General features: G+C 53.4%; 2 protein-coding genes and 1 long non-coding RNA gene across 14 annotated transcripts; 1 reads left to right on the top strand and 2 right to left on the bottom strand.

The window, feature by feature from the left end:
* Positions 1-10: 10 nt before the first annotated feature.
* On the bottom strand, positions 11-11,151 carry LRCH4 (leucine rich repeats and calponin homology domain containing 4). Of its 6 annotated transcripts, none has more exons than XM_037054916.1 (18): positions 10,907-11,151; positions 7,262-7,406; positions 6,977-7,103; positions 6,677-6,782; positions 4,485-4,621; positions 4,229-4,344; positions 3,988-4,087; positions 3,645-3,735; positions 3,483-3,559; positions 3,303-3,364; positions 3,047-3,193; positions 2,883-2,951; positions 2,680-2,789; positions 2,474-2,557; positions 2,172-2,257; positions 1,837-1,974; positions 1,659-1,736; positions 11-374 (listed from the first exon to the last, which is right to left on the bottom strand). In XM_037054916.1, the coding sequence occupies exons 1-18, from the start codon at positions 11,124-11,126 to the stop codon at positions 270-272; spliced, it is 1,998 nt and encodes a 665-aa protein (XP_036910811.1). In that variant the 5' UTR covers positions 11,127-11,151; the 3' UTR covers positions 11-269. The 6 variants fall into 6 exon arrangements, with proteins under 6 accessions (XP_036910811.1, XP_036910813.1, XP_036910808.1 ...); XM_037054918.1 differs by having other exon boundaries at positions 3,062-3,193; XM_037054913.1 differs by lacking the exon at positions 11-374 and adding an exon at positions 749-1,379.
* On the top strand, positions 10,439-21,031 carry FBXO24 (F-box protein 24). 7 transcript variants are annotated; one of them, XM_037054925.1, is made up of 10 exons: positions 10,439-10,610; positions 12,333-12,368; positions 14,262-14,360; positions 15,644-15,882; positions 16,079-16,313; positions 16,930-17,088; positions 17,356-17,477; positions 17,731-17,862; positions 20,072-20,242; positions 20,565-21,031. In XM_037054925.1, exons 3-10 carry the CDS (start codon positions 14,282-14,284, stop codon positions 20,925-20,927), a joined length of 1,500 nt encoding a protein of 499 aa, XP_036910820.1. In that variant the 5' UTR covers positions 10,439-10,610; positions 12,333-12,368; positions 14,262-14,281; the 3' UTR covers positions 20,928-21,031. The 7 variants fall into 7 exon arrangements, with proteins under 7 accessions (XP_036910820.1, XP_036910817.1, XP_036910815.1 ...); XM_037054920.1 differs by lacking the exons at positions 10,439-10,610; positions 12,333-12,368 and adding exons at positions 11,420-11,714; positions 14,461-14,644; XM_037054926.1 differs by lacking the exons at positions 10,439-10,610; positions 12,333-12,368 and adding exons at positions 13,393-13,581; positions 14,461-14,644.
* LOC118992872 (uncharacterized) lies at positions 14,638-16,213 on the bottom strand. Its single transcript, XR_005067726.1, has 3 exons — positions 16,121-16,213; positions 15,747-15,861; positions 14,638-14,769 (listed from the first exon to the last, which is right to left on the bottom strand). It is a non-coding gene; the product is annotated as an uncharacterized LOC118992872 (long non-coding RNA).
* Positions 21,032-21,831: the final 800 nt, after the last annotated feature.

Here is a 21,831-nt window from a genome sequence, read left to right as displayed (position 1 = left end):
GCAACTTCGAGACCTTCTGGCTTCTTTATTGCACTTGACACAACACCCGGTGCCTCCTCTTCACCCCATATCCTCAGCCACACCCACAGGAATCCAGTGTCTCGCTGGGCAGGCCTGCTTCCAACCTCTTGGGTAAGGGGTGCCTGAGGAACAGGGCCAGGCCCGAGGCCGCCCCTCACCAGTCCTTGCTGGAGAGCAGAGCCCAGGCATGGCAGTCCTCTGTTCCTGGGTCCCAAGCTGGTCGTGGCCCTGTGCCCCTACCTCAACCCCTAAGACTGTTCCAGCAGTGCGTGGACGACAGCAGCGATGTGGGGGAGGCCCCTTCCTGGAGCCCCCTCCTCTTCCAGGATGTGATGGGGCTGGCACAGGGACTCCTGGGGGGGAGGGGTCCAGATTAAGTCCCCCTTTACATCTTCACCTCTGGGCTTCCCAGCCCTTGGCAGGGGGCAGGGTGGGAGACACCCTAAAGGAGCCTGGTCAAAGGGAGCTGACAGGCTTCGCAATGTAGGAAGCGAAGGTCAGGAGCACCCTGGACATGGCTTGGGGACAAATGAGATGCAAGGAAGCTGCCAGTAGATAACAAAACAAAGATGACACAGGGGCTGAGGCTCAGGGTGGAGGGAAGACCTACCATTTCCACAGGGATGCGCTGGAGTAGGCAGGCTGGCACACAGAGCCCCATGGGCACAGCCAGGACTGGGCCTGGCCACGGGAGGAGCAGACGCAAACACACACACACACAGGCAGCCACGGTCTGTACATTTATACAAGAAACAGGGACCCAGCCTAGGTCCTGCATCTCCTACAAATATAGAGTTCTCTCTACAAAATATAGATAATTTAGTCCCCTCTATCTGGAGTAGGGGTTGGGGGTGGAGAGTGAAGACTGGGAAGTTAAGACCTACCCCCTCTGGAAGAGCAGAGGGCAGGGCTGGGTGGGAGAGGGCATGAAGTAACCATCAGCACTGGGAGGGGAAGGGCTATAGGAGGACAGCCAGAGGCTGGGGACCCAGGGTCTGGGGGATCCAGAGTGGGGCCTCTGAGGTCAGTGTTTGTGAGGGGATGGGGGTTCACTAGTGTCTTTGGTAGGGGCTGAAGGCACCACCGGTGGGCATGGGGTTGTACAGGAGTCTTATAAATAGAAACAGGGTGAGGTGGTGGTGGAGGGGTGACTTCAGGTCCTAGGAACCCAGGAGCCGAGTGTAGATGACATAGAGCAGCAGCATGAGGACCACGTAGAAGAGGATGAAGCCACCCAGACCAGAGGGGGGCCAGAGAGGTGGGGGTGCCCTGCCCCCCACCCACTTCACGGCCTCCAGGGTGGTCCACAGCCCCCGGACGGTGCCCTGGAGGAGATCCGAGGGCGAGCACAGGTCAGCCTGGGAAGGGAGAGTAGGACAGATGGACAAGGACAAAGGCAGATGTCAGCAGTAGCAGCAAGACAATCCTTTCCACCCCCTGCCCTTACATGCCAGGGCCAGAGCCACACCAACATGCAGAGTGCAGGGAGGGGGACATGCAGGGAGGGGAGGCATGCAGGACAGGGGCTTCCTTCTGGGGAGCAGACACAGCCTGTGAATGGAACCCTGCCATCCCAGCAAAGGGCTCAACTAAGCCCAGGAAGCCACCACTCTATAGAAGAGACCAACCCCCCATACCTCAGGCACCCCCATTTTTCGACAGGCTTCTAAGAAACTTTCCACATTCTTCCGAGACTTGAGGGTACTGAGTTTTGGCTGGGGATGTGTAAGAAAAGGAAAAAGAGAAGAGAGTAAGTGAGGGGCCATAGGAGTCCCCTATTCCATTCCCTACTTCTCATCTGGGGCACCAACTAACCACAGCAGGTGAGGGCACATGAATGAAGGGCACGGAGCGGGGCCTCAGCTGGTTGGCCAGCTGACAGAGGATGACACCATTGGCCAGAGCCTCTGCCAGGTCCTCAGGCAGGGGCCGCTGCAGCTGCGACTCAAGGACCTGCAAGGCAGGTAAAGAAGTGGTGGGGGAGCGGGGTGAGAGGTGGAAATATCAGAGCCAGCAGAGAACTCCAGTCCGCCTCCCCCACCCTCAGACAAAGCACCAGGATGTAGAGATGATACTGAGGGATGCCAGAGAACTCCAGGGGGTGTCACTCCAAGTCCAGCCCCCACCCACACAGATCCCATCTCTCTCACCTGGCGCAACTGAGCTGTCAGTTCCTTCTCGTCCAGAGGCGGAGGCAATCGCCGAGGTCTCAAGACAGAGTCTGGTGAGGAGGGACCTGGAGAAAAGGAGGGTGTGTGAGCTGTCTCCACTACAACCCGCTGACTGTCTGGGCTGTAGTGTCTGGCACCCACGGCTCCTGTCTCTGTGGCTTATGGGATTTTCAACATAAAGGGACAATTGACCAGAGAATTCCCAGGCCAGAAGCGGTGATTGCAGCCCGGGGGTGAGTACTGGGTGAGTGCTGGGTTAATACTGGGAAGGGGAGACCCACCTGAACCACTCTGAGAGGAAGAACGGAAGAGGAAGCTATTTGGTCTCTGGATGGAGCCAAGTGGCCGGGGAGCAGGTGCTGTCACTGGGGGCCAGAGGCAGGGAACAGAGGCAGGTGAAAAGATATCCCTTCAATGTCCCACTCTTCCATCAGGCCACCCCTCACCTACACAAGCCCCCATATTCTTCCCAAAGCACCCATCACACCTGGTCCAGCTATAGGAAGAGGCTCCTGGGAGGTGGGGGCTGAGACAGGGGAAGAAGCTCCCTGTCCCCCTGAAGCTCCCGCTTGGGTAGCGCTGGACTTGGGCATGCCGCTGAGGAGAGACAGAAAGGGAATTAGAGGGGATGGTCAGTGGGAGGGTGTGCAGGGAGAGGCTCGTGGAGGTGGAGTCTGGTAGGACACATACTTGTAGGTGGCCTGTGTGGACGAGACAGCAGCACCTCCACCAGCAGCCCTGACCCCCAGCTTCAGAAAACTAGAAAGTGAAGGAAATACGGGGCCAGCAAAGTCAGGCAGGGGACTGCCAACCCCAAGGGGCAGAGTAGCTCAGGAGGGCTCATTGCCACTCACTTGCTGGGCTCACACCTGTCCTTCCTGGGGGCCCCCCACAATCCACTCTGCTGCTGCTGCTGCTGCTGCTGCTGCCGCCGCTCACGCTCCTGCCACAACTGCAAAGTATCTGGGCGCCGCCGCTCCTCCCCAGCCAGCTCTTCCCTCCTGAGGGGCAAAGGCAGGATGCAAGGGGTAGAGCAGGTCAGGGAAGAGGAGAGAGGGTGCAGGGAGATGGAGTAAAGGGAGGAAGTGCTGGCTCTGGTGCCTCTGGTACCTGCTGCTTGGTCCCCTTTCCCCGTCCCCTGCCACAGGGCTTAATTCTGGTGGCCGCTGCTCCTGGAGAAAGAACAGTAGAGGGGCTGAGGGAGTACCTGGCCTCCAAGCCTATAGTGGGCGCTCCCTCCAGCTCTCTTCCCACAGCAGATGGACATACAGACAAGGGCTGGCCCCTCACCTTGGCAGCACCTCGCTCTTCATCCTCCCCAGGCACGTGGCTGTCAATGAAGTCAATCTGCTCGGGGTCTCCGTCAGCTGTTGAGGCAGGACAGGTCAGCACGCACAGGGGTGCCTTCAGGTTTGTCTACCCCTCTCAGCCCCAGCGCCCCTGACCACTCACCACAGACATCCTCCTTCCGCTCCCTGGACCCCCGAGGCTCCCGGGCCAGCTCTGAGATCCGGAATGACAATTCTGAAAACTCATCGGTTGACTGTAAATGCAGAAATGTAAAGATGGAAGATGGTTTCTCTATAGTGCTGGGGGGCTCATGGGTACAGAGCCATGGGGTCTGCCACTGAGACAGGCCTTCCTCAGGACACTTGGGTGAGGGAAGGAAGAACACAGCTCCAGCCACCACCTGTCACTCTGAGTGAGATTCAGAGGTAAAAGGCCAAGGGCCCAGGCTCAGATGTTCTCTCCCAGAGCTGACATTGCCAATGTCCCTTGGAAAGGGGGCACTTACCTCATTTCCAGACCACCTCTTGCTGCCACTGTCCACGCTGTGGAAGCCTGAGTCCAGTCCACCATCATATCGACGTCCCGGAAATAAGTCCTCAGCTGGGCTGGGGCCAGCCAGGGAGAGCTGGTCAGTCCTATACTGGGCAGCAACCCCCCACCCTTCCTCTGAAAACCATGGGGACCCTGGTGCCAGGAAGTGGCATTAGGAATCCAGGGGCTTCCTTCCTTCCCATGCCCTTCTTTACCAGGGACTAAAACTTGGGGGGCGCGAAGGGGCCAGGTCCCCCAGTGCAGCACCCCCACGCCGCCCAGCCTCTGTTGACAAGTACTTGAAGATGTGAAGTTTCCCCTTCAGGCAGATCTAAGTGTAAAAAGCATGAAAGTAGTTAGGGGGAAGAGAAGGGGCACCCAAGATCCTGCTTGGCTATTAAAGGGACCGACTGCCCACTCCTGCCCAATCTCAGCCCTGTACCCAAGGTCCACCCCAGGCCCCCCTCTCACCTGGGCAGGCGGGCTTTGCAGAGGGTTGCTGTCCAACAGAATGACTTGCAGGTGCCTGAGGCGGCAGAAGGAGACTGGGATGCGGGAGATGCGGTTACAGGAGAAATCCAAGCGGACAAGAGGAAGGTCCCCCAGCTCTGGGAGTGGGTGAGGGAAGAGTCGGGAGTATGTTCACAAGGTGGGACCCTGTGCTCAGTTTCTCTACCCTGTGCTCTGGCCAACTAGTCACCCCTGGGCCCACCACAACTTCTGCCCTGGCTGTCTGAGGTTACTCTGCAGGAACAGCCTCCCTGCTCCTCTCCCCACTCAGATATGGCCCACCTTCAGGGCCCCTCTCCCCCATCAGGCCTATCCACTTCAGCTTCTGCCCCTCCTAGGTGCTTCCTCCACTTCTTCTCCCTGCCCTCTCCCCAGTCCAACCACTCCTTCATTCTTAAGCAACCATCACAAGCCCCAAAACAAACTGTACCACGTTGCTCAAAAACTTTCCATGACTTGCAGCTGGGGCTGCTGAAGGTAAATGGGCTGTGCCCCACACAATGGCACCTAGGCAGGAGGGGCTGCAATCCCACCTGCACTTTGCTAGCCAAGCCCTGCCCCTGGGTGAGACTCTGCTTGCCCACAGGTAGGGAAGGGTACCTTTGCCTAGTTCTCAAAAAAGCACTGCTGTATTCGTGGTGGCCCGAGACACAGAATAAAAATCACTGCTGCCTGGCTGGGCACAGTCAAGGCGTTCACAATTCCTACCTCACTGCCCATCCTCATATCACATCAGACAGTCCTCTTACCCCTTGGCTTGTGTACAACTAGGAGAGTGCCACTGTTTTGTCCATGCTATCAAAGTGCTGCCTACCACCTCCTCTATGCTATCTTGCCAGACACTATATTGGAATTCATAGCTCCTTCGTGTTTCCAGGACATTTTGCTGGGGTCTCTTTTATGGCCCAGAGAGAGCCCTGATCAAATGTTTATTTGTACACCTACTGACTCAGAAGGCTAGGGTCAGGGCTCCCAGTTTGTTGTTGCTGACAATAGGAATAAGGGGGAGCCCAGAGAAAATGGATTACCACCTGACTCCTGTCTCTTGTTCCTCAAAAGCAAGGTTAGCATGGCACAGGTTCCTTTCTGCCTAGCCCTGGCTTGCCTTTCTCACCAGATTCATGCTGGACCAAGCTCCCTCCCACCCACATGATTTGCACATGTGCCTGGGAGGCAGAGGGTGAACTCTCCTTCAAAGTCAGCTCCTATTTCACCTCTGGAGGGAAACCTTCTTCAAGTTCCCCAAGCAGAGCCTGTGCTTCCTTCTAGCTCCTCCTTCTAGCTCCTGTGGCTCTCTAAGTATCCTTCTGTTTGTCTCTCCTATTAAATTTAATTAAGCCATTAAATTTGCAGAGATGGCCCCTGATCTGAGTGACATTACTCACATTTACCTGGTCCCCACCTAAAGCGCAAGGGATACTACACAAAACAATGCTGGCTGAATAAAAGGAGGGGTGGCTGCTTTGGAGCAGAGGCTATCAAATGTTGGGGTGAATCACAATTAGCTCATTAAAACAGAGCTGCTTGGGCTCCAGCATGTGGCCCCACTGATTCAGATTCTCTGGGGAGGAGATGAAGGGCATCAGCTGACTCAGGTGACAGCTCCTGCTGGGGCGAGTGGTGACCCAGGGTAACCTTGAAGGCTCCCTCTGTCCTTGAGATCCTACACTGCACTCACCCACTCCCCTATGTGTGTCTTTCCCCACATTTGTAAAATAGAGCTAATAACACATGCCTTGCCAGCCTCAGTGGGTTGCTGGTCAAGAGCAAATAAAATAATTTATGGTCTGTTTCATACAATGCAAAACCCTGGTCAATTAAGCATATTTTTTTAGATTATATTTATTTACTTTTTGAGAGAAGGCAATGGAGGAAGGGGAGGGAAATACTGACATGAGAAGAAAACATCAATTGGTTGCCTCTCATACCTGCCCTGTCAGTCTGGGGACCTAACCTGCACCCAGGCACGTGCCCTGATGGGGAATCGTATCAGTGGCCTTTCACTTTGCAAAACAACACCCGACCAACTGAGCCACACAGGTCAGGGCAATTAAGCATGAGTTTTCTGTGAAGATTCCTTTTCCCTGTCTTCTCCAGGATAGTCTGTCTTTCTCTTTGCACCCCTCCCCCCCCCAATTCTTCATTTTCCTTACCATCAGGCAGGGTGCTGAGCTGGTTCCTCCGAACATTGAGATCGCGCAGGGAAGGGAGGCTGCACAGCTCTGTGGGGAGGGCCTGCAGCTCATTGCTGCTCACATCCTGGAATGAGGAAAAAAGTCAAAAGGAGCCACAAGACCAGGAGCATCAGAACCCAGAATGTGAGGCCACCCTCTTTAGTCCTAGACTTTCCCCTAGGGCACATCCTGCCTTTCCTCAACCTCTCCCGCAAAAAAGCCCCTGGTGCCTGGCTCTATAGTCAGTCTTCTTCTCGCCCTGCCCCTCCTCATTCTCACAAGTTGCCGAAGACTTCCCAAGGTGCTGATGTCGGGAGGCAGGGCTCCCAGTTTGTTGTTGCTGACAATGAGCACCCGCAGGGGCAGCTGGCATATGTAGGATGGCAGTGATGACAACTGGTTTCGGCTGCAGAAGGAAGAGAGGCAGTGGGCTCACTCCCTGGGCAGTGCACCCCAGTGTGGCCCTCCTTTAAAGGTCATCAGGAGGGTCACCCAGGGTACTGTGCACTGATGCTTGAAATTGAGAAGGATAAGCTGTACCCTCCCCTCGTTCTGCCTCCCTACCTGAGGTTGAGGTAGGTGAGGGCTGTGAGATTCCCCAAAGCTGGATTCAGGCATCTCAGGCAATTGTGGTACAGGCTCAAGCCTTCCAGGGACACCAGCTGGCAGGCTGCCTCTGGCACCTCAGGGAACCGGTTGCGGGACAGGTCTAAAGGAAGCAAGAGTCAGGGGAGGACTGTGGAGATGTCCAGCATGGAAAGCAAGACCTTGAACTTCTCCAGAGCCACATGCCCAGCCCTCTATCTCCCCAGCAGACCTGAAGAGTCAGGCTTATAAACATGGGCTACCTGGAATGGCAAAGGGAAGGCAAAGGCCTTAGGGTCACTGGGCTGGAGATGCCCAAACTTGGGGAAGGGGGTGGGGGGGACAAGCCATGAATGCTATCTTCAAATAAATAAATGAAGGGCTACCCTGAAAGGGTGTCTGGATTCTGTAACTCTTGTGGTTCCTGTTGCTCTGTGATGCCAGGGGGAGGTGGAAGACAATGGTCTTAGGAAAGTGCAAGTGCTCCAAAGAAAACAGCAAGGTGATAGAGCTGGGAGGCTCACGGTAAGAAGATGGACAACCTCTTGAGGAAACCACCAAGAAAGCCCATCCTTCCTCAGGAGCCCTGACTCCCAACCTCAACCTGTTTTCAACCCAGGGGAAAAACCAAAGGTCATTAAAGTCTGACTCTAGAGTTAAGGCTCCCAACAGTTTTTCACCAGCCCCTGGGATTAGCAAGCCAGGTCCAAGGTCTATGAAGTAACAGACTCCCCAGGACCAGGAAAGAAATGCAAGTCAACCAAGCTGGAGGTGGGAGCTGGAGTCCTCTGGTCCCTCCCATCCAGGCACACCTTCTTCAGGACTGGCTCATTCCCACCCTCTTGTAGCTCCACCGGCCTTCCTCTACTTCCTCTCTTCCTGCCCCAGACTTCAAGCAATCACCTCCTTTGTGTTGAACACACAGACTAGTGGAGAGAGGGTGGAAAGGAGGGTAGAGTCTATTACTGAATCCTTAACTCAAGTCGTGGCTTACTAGTTCAATGCAGAGCCAGGCATTTGGGTTCCCACCAGTCTGGAGGCACTCACTGCTTAGACTTTTATGCCTGGTTTTATATTTCTTCTGCTTGGCCTGTATTGGGAGGAGCCTGGGGCCTTCTGGGGGAAGTCCTAGGCAGCAGTACTTGGGTGAGCTTCTTAGATGGCCCTCCCAAGGGAGGAGTGAGCAAAAGCTGAGGGGAGGAGAAGCTGGGGCATATCCCCCAAGGAAATGGGTCTTGTGACAGGAAATGAAGTAGAAACAATCTGTCAGGTACTGACTCTAGCGGGCCCTGTGTTTGCTAGGGATGACAGTCTGATACCCCAGGGATTGTTCTGCTCCCAACCCTGGTGCACACAGACCAGTCACAGAAGAAGACAGCTCCGGAGAGGGTGGGAGGACCAGATGCAGTCTTCCTACTCTCATCCTCCACCTGCCCACTTTCTCCACGTCCACCAAATTTGTGCACACACATATGTATGGATGTGTGGGGAGGAGAACAATTTATAATGGGGTAAGCAGGTGGCAAGGGGCAAAAGCTAGGAGCGGAAGGGAGCCCAAGCAGGAGGAGGCAGGGCACAGGAGGCACAGGATGTGGTCTGTGAGAGAATGAGCTACACTTCTCCTTTGTGAGGGCGGCCCCTCCTCCCATCTCAGGAGTCATCCTACTATCAGGCGCCAGGAATACAGTCCAAGGGCTGAGAGGGACCTGTGCCATAGGAAACATGCATGGAAAACACTGGTTCAGAAAATACTGGGAAAGCAGGAGAAGACGGTTCAAAATGATTCCAGCAGCAGAATGGTGATGCTGTTAGTCTGTGTTGGAGGACAAGGAGGTGTTGGAGGGCAGGGTACCGGCAACACTGACAGTGTTTTTGTCACTTCCCCTTTCCGCCCTAAGCTATAAGCACCCTGCTTGAGGAGAGGGGACAGAGAAGAGAGTTCTGGACAAGATAGATCCCACCTGGCCTAGAACCTGGGTCCTGAAAGGACTGAGGATTCCTGCACAGAGAGCAGGGCAGAAAGCGGTTCTCAGAGAGCAGGAACTTTCCCACTTCACTACACAAGCTGGCTCACAAGAGACCTGGCTGCACCCTGAGCCGGAATGCTAGGGGAGGAGGGGGGAGGGGGAGCAGGGAGAGCTGGGAAGATCAGGGAGTTCTTGGTAGTTTCCCCCAGGAGTCCACTCAGAAACAGAGCCCTAAGGAAGTAAAGAATAACATTTGGTCTTTGTCAAAAAACAAGCAAGGGGGAGGGGAAAGAGAACAGACACCGAGTGTCACACAGCTGCTGAGGTCAATCTGGAGCTTGGGGGATAGGCAGCTCGGGGAGACAGAGAGGATGGAGGATGGCTCCTGGGGCTCACCCATTGATTCCCTGAACTCACCGACTGCATAGTGGTCAAGTTCATTTACCCAGAAACCCAAGAAAAGTGGGAAAGTTAAAACTGGTTCTGACCAGGACAGTGGGGTAAGAGAGTGTGTCTGTGCCCATTTGAGTGTTTGCAGGTAAGCAGGCACCTGCTAGGGGAGAAGTGCAGTCTCAGGGCAGTGTCAACAGTGAGGAGGACACTGAGCCAACCCCTAGTCCCACCCTGGGCTAGGCTGGGGTGGGGCTTGGGGAATGCAATCCTCCTCCCTTCTTCCTATCCACCCCGCCACACGCACACACACAGCTGCCAGCCCAAGGTCATAGGTTGTCTCCAGAGCAGCTGAGGCCTGACTCACCTGTCACAGTAGAGTCCCCCAAACCCCACCATCAACAGACACCAGGGAGAAGGAAGCCCGATTAGAGGGATCCTGCGGGTGGGGGAGTGGAAGGATAGTCAGACAGTCTAAGTTTCCAGCACTCCTAACAAGAAGATAAGATTTCCTTCCTTCTAGCAAATGCCTCAAGTCTCTTCCCCTGGGGAAAGCGGAAACAGAAGTGGGAATTCTAGGGTCCCTATGAGGTCACAGGCTCCACAGTGACCTCACACACGCAGGAAGGAGGAGGAGTCTCAGATAAGAGGGTCAGGAATAATGGGCGGAAGAGTTGGGGAGAAAAGAGGGGAGGTGGAAGATTTGCTTCTTTCCCATAGGCTGGCTGGGCGAAGATTGGAGAGGGCCGGGGACCTTAAGGGGCTGGACTACAAACAAAATAAGCAGAAACAACAGGTTGTTAAGGACAAGTCCATGGGAAAGGCGTCCTAAGTCTTCTAGGATCTCGGTGGAACGGGGAAAGTTGCAGACGAAGTGGAAGAAGAGAAGAGTCATTAGAGGGGTTCATGGGGGCTGCTTTATGGAACAATCAGAACTGAGATGGAAGAAGCCATGCAAATAAGCCAACCAGGTGAGGGGCGGGACCATTCTACAGGTGCGCCAATATGCAAATAAAGAGAAGCGAAGGGCGGGCAGCTCACAACATTCGGCCAGGAATTCGGGGCTTACCCAGCACGAGAAACGCAGTCATTGTCTAGTAGTTCTTAAGGTGGGGAGAGGGTAGTAGCAGGCTTATGCAAATCAGCAGAGTAAAGAACACCGACCGCCAGGTGATGGGCCGGACTCCCACTCCCCGAGAGTAGCAGGCGAAGGGGCGGGGCTATGCAAATGAGGGTCTCATCTGGGCTCTAGGCCGGGTGCACTCACCAGCCTGGGTGATGTCTGACAGATCGTAGCTGCGGGCCGCGCCTCGGGGGAAGTGCTTCAAGCGCCGGTTAGATAGGTTCAGGGTCCCGGTAGCCACCGCCTCCTCGAGGGCCCGCTCTGCACTGCGGCTCCCAGGCAGACCCGGAGATCCTGGAACGGAATTCGTGGCCGCCGCCTCCTCACCCCCCGAGGCGAGTGGGGCCGCTACCGCTGCCGCCATCCGCTCCCGGCGGCTACCGCTGCCTGACTGACGGGACCGGCCGTCCCTTCTTCCCCCCCAAACCCCTCCTTGGAGCCGCCGTAGTGACTTCAAGGGGGAGGAAGTGGGCCCAGAGACCAGGTGGACCAATCGCGGTCCCTAGACGCGTAGGAAGTGGCTGATCAGAACCCGCCAGGGGGTGGAGACTCCGGCGCTAGAGTGAGGCGAGAGAAAGGAGGAGGATTAGAATGGAGCTCTCGCCAACGGCCGAGGCTTCAACCTGGCTCGCCCCGTGCAGCCACATCCAATCACACTACTTAGAGCTGGAGATAGAACCAATCAGGTCCAACCAAGAGGCGGGGACGCCAGCGCTCAACTAGAAGGGATAGGGGCGGAGATCACAAGGCCGGGGCGCCGGGTCCTCTTCTAATGAAGACCAATCGAAAGCCAGATACAGGCGAGTGACTTCCAAGAAAGCCAATTAGATTCTCTGACGGGATTTTTGCCCGACCTCTTCTCTGAAAGATGGATCTACCTACCAATAGTATGGGAGAGAAGGTGGCCCCTTCGCTAAGGAGGAGGTGCGTGAGCTACAACTTTGAGACTAAGGTAAAGACTGTGATCGCTGCGCACGTTTGGGTTGGAAGCACTGCAGGGACAGTAGTGTACGCGAAGTATGTGTTTTAAAGAGCGAGCCAGCTTTGAGAGCGTGAGGTAGACCAGGGAGTGCTGGGCAACGCCGAGACCCTTGCACCCGGGGGTCGTTCCGCGGAGGCCATTCCGACTGCGAAGGCTGAGGCTCTGCGATGATCAGTGGAGACCCGGGGGGCGGCTTCCCATAGCCTAAGATGACCGGCTCAACTTTTGGAGGGAGGGTTTCAGAAGCCTGCGAAAACTTCAAGAGCTGCCACCCGGCCTACCAGCCCAGCCAGAGGAGCGCGCTGGGGCAGGAATTGTGTTGACTAGACCGGGGGATTAGCCTAGAAGGGACCGTTTCTCATCTAGAAGTCCTCTACAAATGTGGAAATTGAGGCGGAGGGAAGTGGATGAGTTGGCAGGAGCAAAGAGCAAGGTGCTGACAGCTTGCAGTAGAGCCCAGGCTTTCCACTGCATAAGCTTTTACAGACGCTTTTTCTGTTCTCCCCCTCTGCCTCCTGAGATGGAATGGAGTGAATAAAGGGGACCCAGAAATGAGAGGAAACTAACTATGCTTTTTTTTGTCTGCAGAGATCTAACATCCTTTTAGATGACCTGAGGACTTAAGTAGGCCACCTTAGTATGTTAGTAGTTATCTATCCACTCATAAATCACATCTCAGATATCGACATTCCTAAAGATTTATTGAACTATTAAAATTTCATCCTAGCCCTGGCTGTTGTGACAGTGGGTTGAGTGCCGACCTACACCGAAAGGCCGCGGGTTTGATTCCCAGTCAGGACATAGGCCTAGGTTTTGGGCCAGGTCCTCAGTTGGGGGCGTGACAAAAGCAACCGATTGATGTTTCTCTAGCACCAGTTTCTTTCCCTCTCTCCCTTCCGCTCTCTCTAAAAATAAATAAATAAAAATATTTTAAAATTTCATCCTAGGTAACCTAAACCAGCTGTTTACTAGTCACCATGAGTGACCAGTCACCATGAGAGAGTTTGACTGGATGGGTCTGTTAGCCCAGGAAACCAAGTCTGTGATACTGTGCAGCTCGACTGGCTGACCTGGACTGGATTCCTTTGAGCCCATGGAAGAGCCAGCTACTCGTTGGATTTCTTGGTGCAGATCTACCCCTACCTAGACAGACACAACCCCAACTCCTGTTTCTCTTCATAAATATCACTCTCCCCCCTTCCCCCTTCCCCCTCCCCCAACATACATAAGACTCTGGGAGATATGCTAAGCTTTCAGAGTAAATCTAGCGCTTTTTTCCACCGTAATAGATTGTCCTACATACCTGCAGTGATGTTACTGACCCAGGAAAGCAGTCTGCTTTTGGATGCTTTGTTTGTTTGTTTGTTTTTATTGACTTATTTTTAGAGAAAAGGGAAGGGAGGGAGAAAGAGAGGGAGAGAAACATCAATGTGTGGTTGCCTCTCATGAGTCCCCTACTGAGGACCTGGCCTGCAACCCAGGCATGTGCCCTGACTGGGCACCGAACTGATAACACTTTGGTTCACAGGCCTGTGCTCAATCCAACACCAGCCAGGACTTGGGTATATTTTTCATAAGACTGTAAAGAGTTTGTGCTGAATTGTCCCTACTTTAATTTGGTGCATGCTTTTGGGAGACAGATGATCATTAGTAAGGCCACTGTCCATCTCACCTGTCAAACTGAGTTGATACTTTGTTTCTGAGTTTATACTCTTGAGCTACAAATCCCATGGAGGCTCTGGCCTGCTGAGATATGAAGAATTTACCAGTGTTTCTCTACAGAGTTAGTGCTAAAAGGGCCTCAAGTGGAAAAATCTCCTACTACCCCCCTCTGAAAGTAAAGGCCCCATCAGCCAGGAGTTCACACTGTATTTCTCCTGGAAAATGCATATGCCAAGCCATTGGGGGGCTAGAGCTGAGCCAGAACTGGGGAGCTAAGAGGAAATCTCCGGCAAGGTTGGGGAAAATAGGTCACAGTGGCTAGGCAGTGAGGTCACAGAGGTTTGGAGTCTGCCCCAGACTCCATGGGGGAGGGCCTAGGAGGCAGAGGGGCCCAGAGGTCCCCAAGCCCAGGCAGGGGACATGGTGTGGGAAAGGCAGCAGGGACTGGGCCCAAGATGGGTGCCAAGGGGCTCGGAGAGATGAGGACAGGAGCAGGGAGGGGGCAGTCAGGATGGTGAGGAGAAGCCTGAGACAGAAGCTCCAAAAATTCGCAGGGCTGTGCGGATGGGAGGAGAGGCTCAGGGTGAGGGGTGGAGGCAAGGCAAGGGAAGGGCAAGAGGATAGCAAGATATCTGGGGAAGGATTACTTGGAGAAGTTGGACCAAGGAACAAGGTAGACAGGGAGGGTGACCCGTGGACCTAGAGAGAAAGATGGGAGGATTTGACAGCACTAAGCTGGGAAATAGAGCTATGAGCCTCCCAGATAGTAGTAGTTAATGAAAAACAGACTGAGAGGAGGAAGAAAACAAGAGATGATTCTCATAAAAGCCCTTGGTCCCCTTTCTTCTTGGGTAGGTGAAGCGGAGCTGCCCTTCATGTGCCCCAGAGCCTGGGGACGAAGAGAAGAAGGGGAGAGGGAACCCTATTTCTGTTCAGTTGTTCCCCCCAGAGCTGGTGAGTCCTTGGGGAGGGGAAAATATTAAGAATAAAGGACTAGAGGCCAGACCACTGAGGGCCCCCAATGACCCCCCCTTCACCCCTCCTCCCCCCACAGGTGGAACACATCATCTCATTTCTTCCAGTAAGAGATGTAGTTGCCCTAGGCCAGACCTGCCACTACTTCCACGAAGTGTGCGACGCTGAGGGCGTGTGGAGACGCATCTGTCGCAGGCTCAGTCCTCGCCTACGAGAGCAGGGTTCTGGGGTCCGGCCCTGGAAGAGAGCTGCCATTCTTAACTGTACAGCTTCCCCCAAACCTCCAGTTCTCTTTGCCTCTATCCTACCTTATTCTGGGACCCCTCCTGTTCCACAAAGTTGCCTGATGACCTCAGCATCCCCAGCCAACCTTCCAAGGCCCCTTTCTCTGGAAGAAACGCACTAGATTCAAACATGCCATCGAGTAATTCAAGTCTCTAGAGCCACCTTCCAGTGGCTGTAGATGTCCCATGTCCTACCCAGAGCCCTCATTACTAGCCTTCCTGCCATGTCTCCTTCCATATTCAAACTCTCTCCCAAATCTTACCCTAGAGACAGCGTCCACTCTCCAAACCTCAAATTTGCCCTCCTGTAAACCAGGATTTCTCAACATTGTCACTACTGAAATTTTGGACCAAATAATTATTTAAAGTGTGGGGGCTATGCATTACAGGATGTTTAGCAGCATTCCTGGACTCTACCCACTAGAAGCTGATAGCACCTCCCTCAGCTGTGACAACCAGTGTCCCCTGAGTGATAAAATCTCCCCCAGATTGAGAAACATGCTCTAACCCCCCTCCCTTCCTAAGGAGCCCCTTATCTACTCACTGCATCTCACATACTACAGATTAAGGGAGATCCACACAGCAGATTCAGAATTCAGGGTGAAGGGGGGTTACTGGTCTTTCTGAGCGTTCCTTTTCACTCCTCTTTCTTCTTCACTCCTCTGCTTCTTTTCTGTGTATTGTTATATTTCCCTTAATGTCTCTGATGCAAGTTTGGACCAAAGAAGTGCTCATTTAGAAGCATTTTTAGGGCCCTGGGCTGAGATGGGCCAGGAAACCAACATTCAGACATCGGGTAGAATTGAGGATGTCTCTAGGGTTTCCATCTGTCCTTTGGAAGGGGTCTGTTTCCCGGCCCTGGGGGTGGAGAGGAGCTAAATACCAGGGTGTCTAAGAAATCTTGTTTGCCCAAGCGCTGATTCATCTCCCTTGTGTCATCCCAACCTCTTGCACTTTTCATATCTTTCCCTTCTCCAGATACAAAAGGCCTGTATTTCCAGGCATTTGGGGGCCGGCGCCGCTGTCTCAACAAGAGTGTAGCTCCTTTGCTAGCCCACGGCTACCGCCGCTTCTTACCCACCAAGGACCACGTCTTCATTCTTGACTATGCAGGGACTCTCTTCTTCCTCAAAAACGCCCTGGTCTCCTCCACCCTTGGCCAGATCCAATGGAAGCGTGCCTGCCGCTATGTTGTGCTGTGTCGAGGAGCCAAGGATGTGAGTAGCAGATCTCTGCAGCTAAGAACCCACCCAGCCTCTGGGGACCCAGTGCCCACACCAAATTGCCTTCCCATAAGCAGAACTGGAAAACAAGTCCTCATTTCCCAGCTCTGTACCCAACTGTCTCATCTCCCACCCCAGCCTCATTCCACTCCAAGCCTTAGATCCCAGACCCCTTTGTCTTTTCCTATAGTTTGCCTCAGACCCAAGATGTGATACAGTTTACCGTAAATACCTCTATGTACTGGCTACTCGGGAGCAACTGGAAGTGGTCGGCACAACTGGCAGCCAGGCCTGTGACTGTGTCGAGGTCTACCTGCAGTCCAGTGGGCAGCGGGTCTTCAAGATGACCTTCCACCACTCCATGAGCTTTAAGCAGATTGTGCTGGTTGGTCAGGAGACTCAGCGGGCTCTGCTGCTCCTCACAGGTGTGGCTTCAAGCAGTGGTTTGCAAATTGTTTTCTGCAAATTGTTGTCTGCAGATTCTTCAGGACCTACCGCAGGGGTCTAAAGTAGGAGAGCAGGGAGGCCTCTCATACAGGGTTCTGCAGGCCATCTCAAACCGAATAGCTCTGCGTTCATCTGTTCCTAGCCTAAGATTATGTGTATTTCATATGAGTAAAGGGCCCTGCTTCAAATTCTAATCTCCCTAACCTCCATGCCAAACATCTCATACCCCAAACTACCCCCTATTTTCTCAGTGTTTCCTGTACTTGACCACACTCCCAAGCCTGAGACCTTCTGGACTTCTTAATGCTATGCAAGGCCCTGAATCCCGTTATAATTTTCAACATTCAGACTAGATTCTGCCAAATCTTTCTCTCCACTGAAGGACTTCCTGACTTATTTTGGGTGGTAAGGGGCTGGAATCTGGGAAACCCGAGGTCACACTTTTCTTATTTCATCTCTACCCTTTGCCTACCAACTCCATTCCAGGGCAGTAAACATTTCATCCTATGTGGCTTAAGGGAGTCTTTTGGAAAGTTAATGTGGATATTGTAGGGTCCCTTCCTACATATAATCACCTGTTCCCCTACCCCCCAGAGGAAGGAAAGATCTACTCTTTGGTAGTGAATGAAACCCAGCTGGACCAGCCACGCTCCTACACAGTACAGCTGGCCCTGAGGAAGGTGTCCCGTTGCCTGCCTCACCTGCGCGTGACCTGCATGGCTTCCAACCAGAGCAGTACTCTTTACATTACTGGTAAGAACCACCTCCCTTCTTCTCCAGACCCTACCTTGAACAGATCTTCCAGATACAGACACCACCCCTACCCTCACAATCCCTATTCCAACTCTGGGGTGGACACCCTGGTAAAAAGATGATGTTTAGATTCCCAGACATCGTAGCTGCTGCATTTTTAGTGGGCAGGAGACTCCTCAGATCTTGTAGTTTTTACCCAACATGAGGCCTTGCCCGAGGAAATGGGTGCCTAAAGCTGCTGAGCTGAGGACACCCAACCCCCGCCAGACCAGGGCGGGGTATATTTTGAGGTGCATACCCCAGGGGTGTATCGTGATCTCTTTGGGACTCTTCAAGCCTTTGACCCCCTGGACCAGCAGATGCCACTTGCTCTCTCACTGCCTGCCAAGGTAGGATCCTGGAAGGATGGGGCAGAACAAACTTGGAGGGGCTTTAGGGGTTGAAAGGTTCTGAGGGTCTTAAATATGAGCAGGAGTCAAATGATTGATCAGGGAAGGACAGGGGGCCCAGAGAGAGGGGTGACATAGAGGGCAAGGCCAAAAGAGATCATCCAGGGTTAGCAGTCTGGTGGTTGGGAGGTTTTGGAGTTCAAGGCTCCTCTGGGGAACTGAATGCCCATCTCCTCTCTCTCTTACCCCCTAGGTCCTTTTCTGTGCTCTTGGCTACAATCACCTTGGTTTGGTGGATGAATTTGGCCGAATCTTTATGCAGGGAAATAACAGATATGGACAGCTGGGAACAGGGGACAAAATGGACCGAGGGGAACCCACACAGGTGAGACTGTTTCCCAGCAATTTTCATCCTGATCCGCTTCCTCCAATTCCCTGACCCCTGGATCTCTCCACTGTTTCAATTTCCATAGACTCCACTTCCTACTCCCTAGGAAGTCAAGCCAAACGGTATTTTGCATGTCTTAACCCAGGGCTGACACTATAAGGTTTGTTCTGTGCAGCGCGTGCTGTCAGAATCTAGTGAAGCGGGAAGACTAGGGGGGCTGGAGTAGCAAGAAGAGGTGAGATGTGAGCTGGGCCTAATGGGTTAGATAGGATTCAGGTAGGGATAGGGAGAGGCATCTGTGCCATGGGGATGAGGACAAGGCTTGCACATGTCTGGGACAGTGAAAAGACTGGCCTGATGGGAGGAAAGAGGGCATTTTGTAATAGGTAGTGTGAGGTGGGGTAGGTGGGCGTAAGCTTGGAGAAGTACAGAAATGGGAAAGAGTCATTTGGGGTTCTGGAGCAGGAGAGGGCAGCCCACAGAGGTGACTGAGAACAGGCCAACTGGCTGGAGTGCACAGGAGGCTGTGAATGACAAGCCCACTGGGGGCTGTTGAGTAAGAGCAGCACGGGAAACAAGGGCCCAGGCTGGTACAGTGGCAACGAGAGAGGAAAGAAATGGATATGTGAGATGTTTTGAAAGAAAAGGAACAGGCCCTGGAAACTGATCAGATGTGAGCAGACTCTGACAATGGTTCCCTTGAAGAGAGGTGGTATCAGCAACAAATGTGTGAGTCGGTGACTCTGCTTTGAGGAAAGAGCATGAATTTGAAACATTTTTGCAGAGAGAGTAGAAGAATGAAGTGGGAATATTTCGCTGGCAATTTGGTTCCAAGTTGGAACAAGGTTGAAATGACAAAAGCAGACCTAGAGGAGCGAACCTGGGTAGAAGCCATCATCACAGGCAGAAGGGATGGAAAAGTTGTCACTGACACAGGAGGCGTGCCCTCAAACGCCACGTCCCGGAAGTTCCACACGGGAGGAAGGGATTGATGGTGACAGTGATAATGCAAGATTGTACTTTTCTGACCTGGAAAATTGATCATGCCATATTTTTAGGTGAAAAATATGTGTGAAGTGGTTTACATAGTATGATCTCATTTTTGTTTTAAAAGACAACTTACAGTTGACCTTTGAATAATACAGGCATTAGAGATACCAACCCACCACATAGTCAAAAATCCACATGTAACTTAAGTTGGCCCTCCACACATTTGGACTTCCAACCATGGATTAAAAAGACATTAGACCCTCAGACAACAGAGGTTTCACTGTCAGAGGCCCACTTATACATGTAAAATCCGCGTATAAATGGACCTGAGCTTTGAATCTGGGTATAAGTGGACCTGTGGAGGTCACACCTATGTTCATTGGCCAACTGTATACATTTGTATAGACAGCAGTGAAAAGGAGTATCTAGCAAGATGCGAACAGTGGGTGGTGGGATTTCCAGTGATTTTTCAATTAGTTTTTGCTCATCAATATCTTATGTTTCTATAATGACTGAATTATTTATCCATATTTTCAAAATTAAAGCACTCACGGTGTCAGGAGAAAACATTCAGGAGAGGCCCTGGATTTGGCTGCTGGGAGGTCAAGTGCATATGGAGAATGTGTCAGTAAGCATAGTAGGGAGAAAAGCCGGATCACAGGAAGGTTCAGGAAAGACTGGCTGTGTTGAGAACAAGAACGTGGTCATTCTCAGACTGGTCGTGTAACCAGGTCTTCTGCCTAAAAAACAGAAGCCCCAGAAAATGTTTTTTCAAAATAGGATAATATGAAAAACTGAAAATGGTAGAGAGGGAAGTCCTTCCTGGAGGTTAACCTGGAATTGCAGAGGAGAGATTGTATCTTTAAGCCTGGGGAAGAGGAAGGGTATTCCTCAACCTGAGGCTGGAAGGCAGGATGAGAGGCTGGGCTGGCTGAGGCCTGTGGTGTGAGAAGGAGAGAAGACTGCAGGCCCTGGCCTCAGGCACATAACCTGTTTTCTGGAAAGCAAAGATGAGGAACCAAGAGAACCAGTGAGAGAGAGATTGCTGCTGGTCTTCATTCAGCAGGGCAGACCACCTGGGGAAAGTGTGCTGGGTCCTATTTCTTCCCTCTCCTAGTTTCCCTAGATTCCCTGAGCCTTCCTGTCACCCTTCTCTGACCTGGGCCCCCAGTGCTCTGATGTTCCCCCCTTAGGAGCCCTGGCCCTGTGTCCTCAGGTGCTTTATCTGCAACACCCCATTGCCCTGTGGTGTGGCCTCAATCACTCCCTGGTGCTGAGCCAGGGCTCGGACTTCAGCAAGGAGCTGCTGGGATGTGGCTGTGGGGCTGGAGGCCGCCTCCCCGGATGGCCTAAGGGGAGTGCCTCCTTCGTCAAACTCCATGTGAAGGTCAGAGCAAGCAGGATTAGGCGGAAGGGCAACCAGAGAGGGCAAGTAGCCCACAGGATTGTAGCTGGGACTCCTGCAGGGACCCAGGGGCCCCATTTCCCCAGCACCACCCACCTACCTTTCCTGCCATGCACCTTGGCTCCTGGCTCTTTTCCTTAGCAGATCCTGCTGGCCGTCTCTGACCGCATATAACCTCGGGGCTCAGCCAGCGAGCTCACTCACTGGCTCAGGGCTAGTCTGGGGAGAGGGATGCAACAGCTAGGGCTTGGTGGGAACCCCTCAGTAGAGGCCCCACTCAGCCACACCCCTTCTTTCCTCCCAGGTCCCTTTGTGTGCCTGTTCCCTTTGTTCTACCAGAGAGTGTCTCTACATGCTGTCCAGCCACGACATTGAACACCATCCTGCCTATCGAGACCTGCCAGCCAGCAAAGTGGTGGGGACCCCTGAGCCCGACCCACGGGCCGGAGTACTCCAGGACCCTGGGGGGACAGCCTGGGCCTGTAAGGAGTACCTCAACCAGATCCACAGTTGTTCCACATTGCAGGACCGCATGGCAAAGATGAAGCAGATCGTGGGCTGGATGCCTTTGATGGCTGCACAGAAGGATTTCTTTTGGGAAGCCCTGGACTTGCTACACAAGGCTGCTGGAGGGGTCGGCCAAGGCCCCCCAACCCCTGAGAGTTGAGCACTCCTCCTGGTCTCTCCCCTGGAGAGAGAGTCTGGCTCTGGGCCGAAGGCTTAAGAGAGACAGTGGTAGTGAGGAGCACTGTGCCCGGGGAGGGGGGCACAGTGGGGTGGGGGCTGCTGGGCATACCGGGGTGGGGAGGGAACTGTTTTGTAAAATGTTCAGGGGGCTGCCCAGGAAGGGGCCCCCAGCCTCACTATCATGGACAAGAGATTTGATGGACAAATAGAATAAAAGGCTGAAGTAAGGCCCAGTTTGGAACCCTGGGACTTGGGAGGACAATGGGGCCTGATGGGCTACCCGATGCCTGGCTCAGGGGGTGGGGGAGGGCAGGAGCCAGGACAGGGTAGGCACAGTAGAAGCTGCTGGAGCTTTCAGGCTCTGGAGAGCTCACAGCACCTCAGTCCTTCGGTTTGCTTTCCCTGTCCACTCCCAAGGCCTGACCCAGTCTTCTTGACTGGAAACCCTAGCCCTACCCTCTGGTACAACTCAGTCAACACGTGCTACTTAGTGCCCCCACTTGGATCCTCTTATTCTCATCCAGAGGAAGCCACATCTGACTTCAGAAAGTGTTCTCTCCATTTTCCTTCAACCCTGTGAAGTCAGCCTCCCTCCTCTCTGCTTTCTGTCCACTGTCCAGCTCTGGTCTCACATGTCCTTTTCCCCTACTTTCTACTCCATCCTCTTCCTCCACAAGTGAGACATTCCCTTTACATGCCATGCCTCCCTGCCCCACTCCTGTACCTACAGATAATTTGGGAGAAAATGGATGAGCAGAATTCTTTTCTCCTTGGCCTTGTCTGGACCGGGGATAGAGAGAAGGCTGGAAATTTGGAGCGGAAAATAAGTTGGAGCAGGTGGTGGTCAGGAAGGGGGTGAAAGCTTAAAGTCTGGGAGCCCAGGA

This window comes from Sturnira hondurensis, unplaced genomic scaffold, assembly GCF_014824575.4.
Source record: "Sturnira hondurensis isolate 20B ecotype Veracruz unplaced genomic scaffold, ASM1482457v3 Scaffold0008380, whole genome shotgun sequence".
NCBI lineage: Eukaryota > Metazoa > Chordata > Mammalia > Chiroptera > Phyllostomidae > Sturnira > Sturnira hondurensis.
Note: the sequence above shows the minus strand (reverse complement) of the source record. Positions and strands in the feature narration are given on the sequence as shown.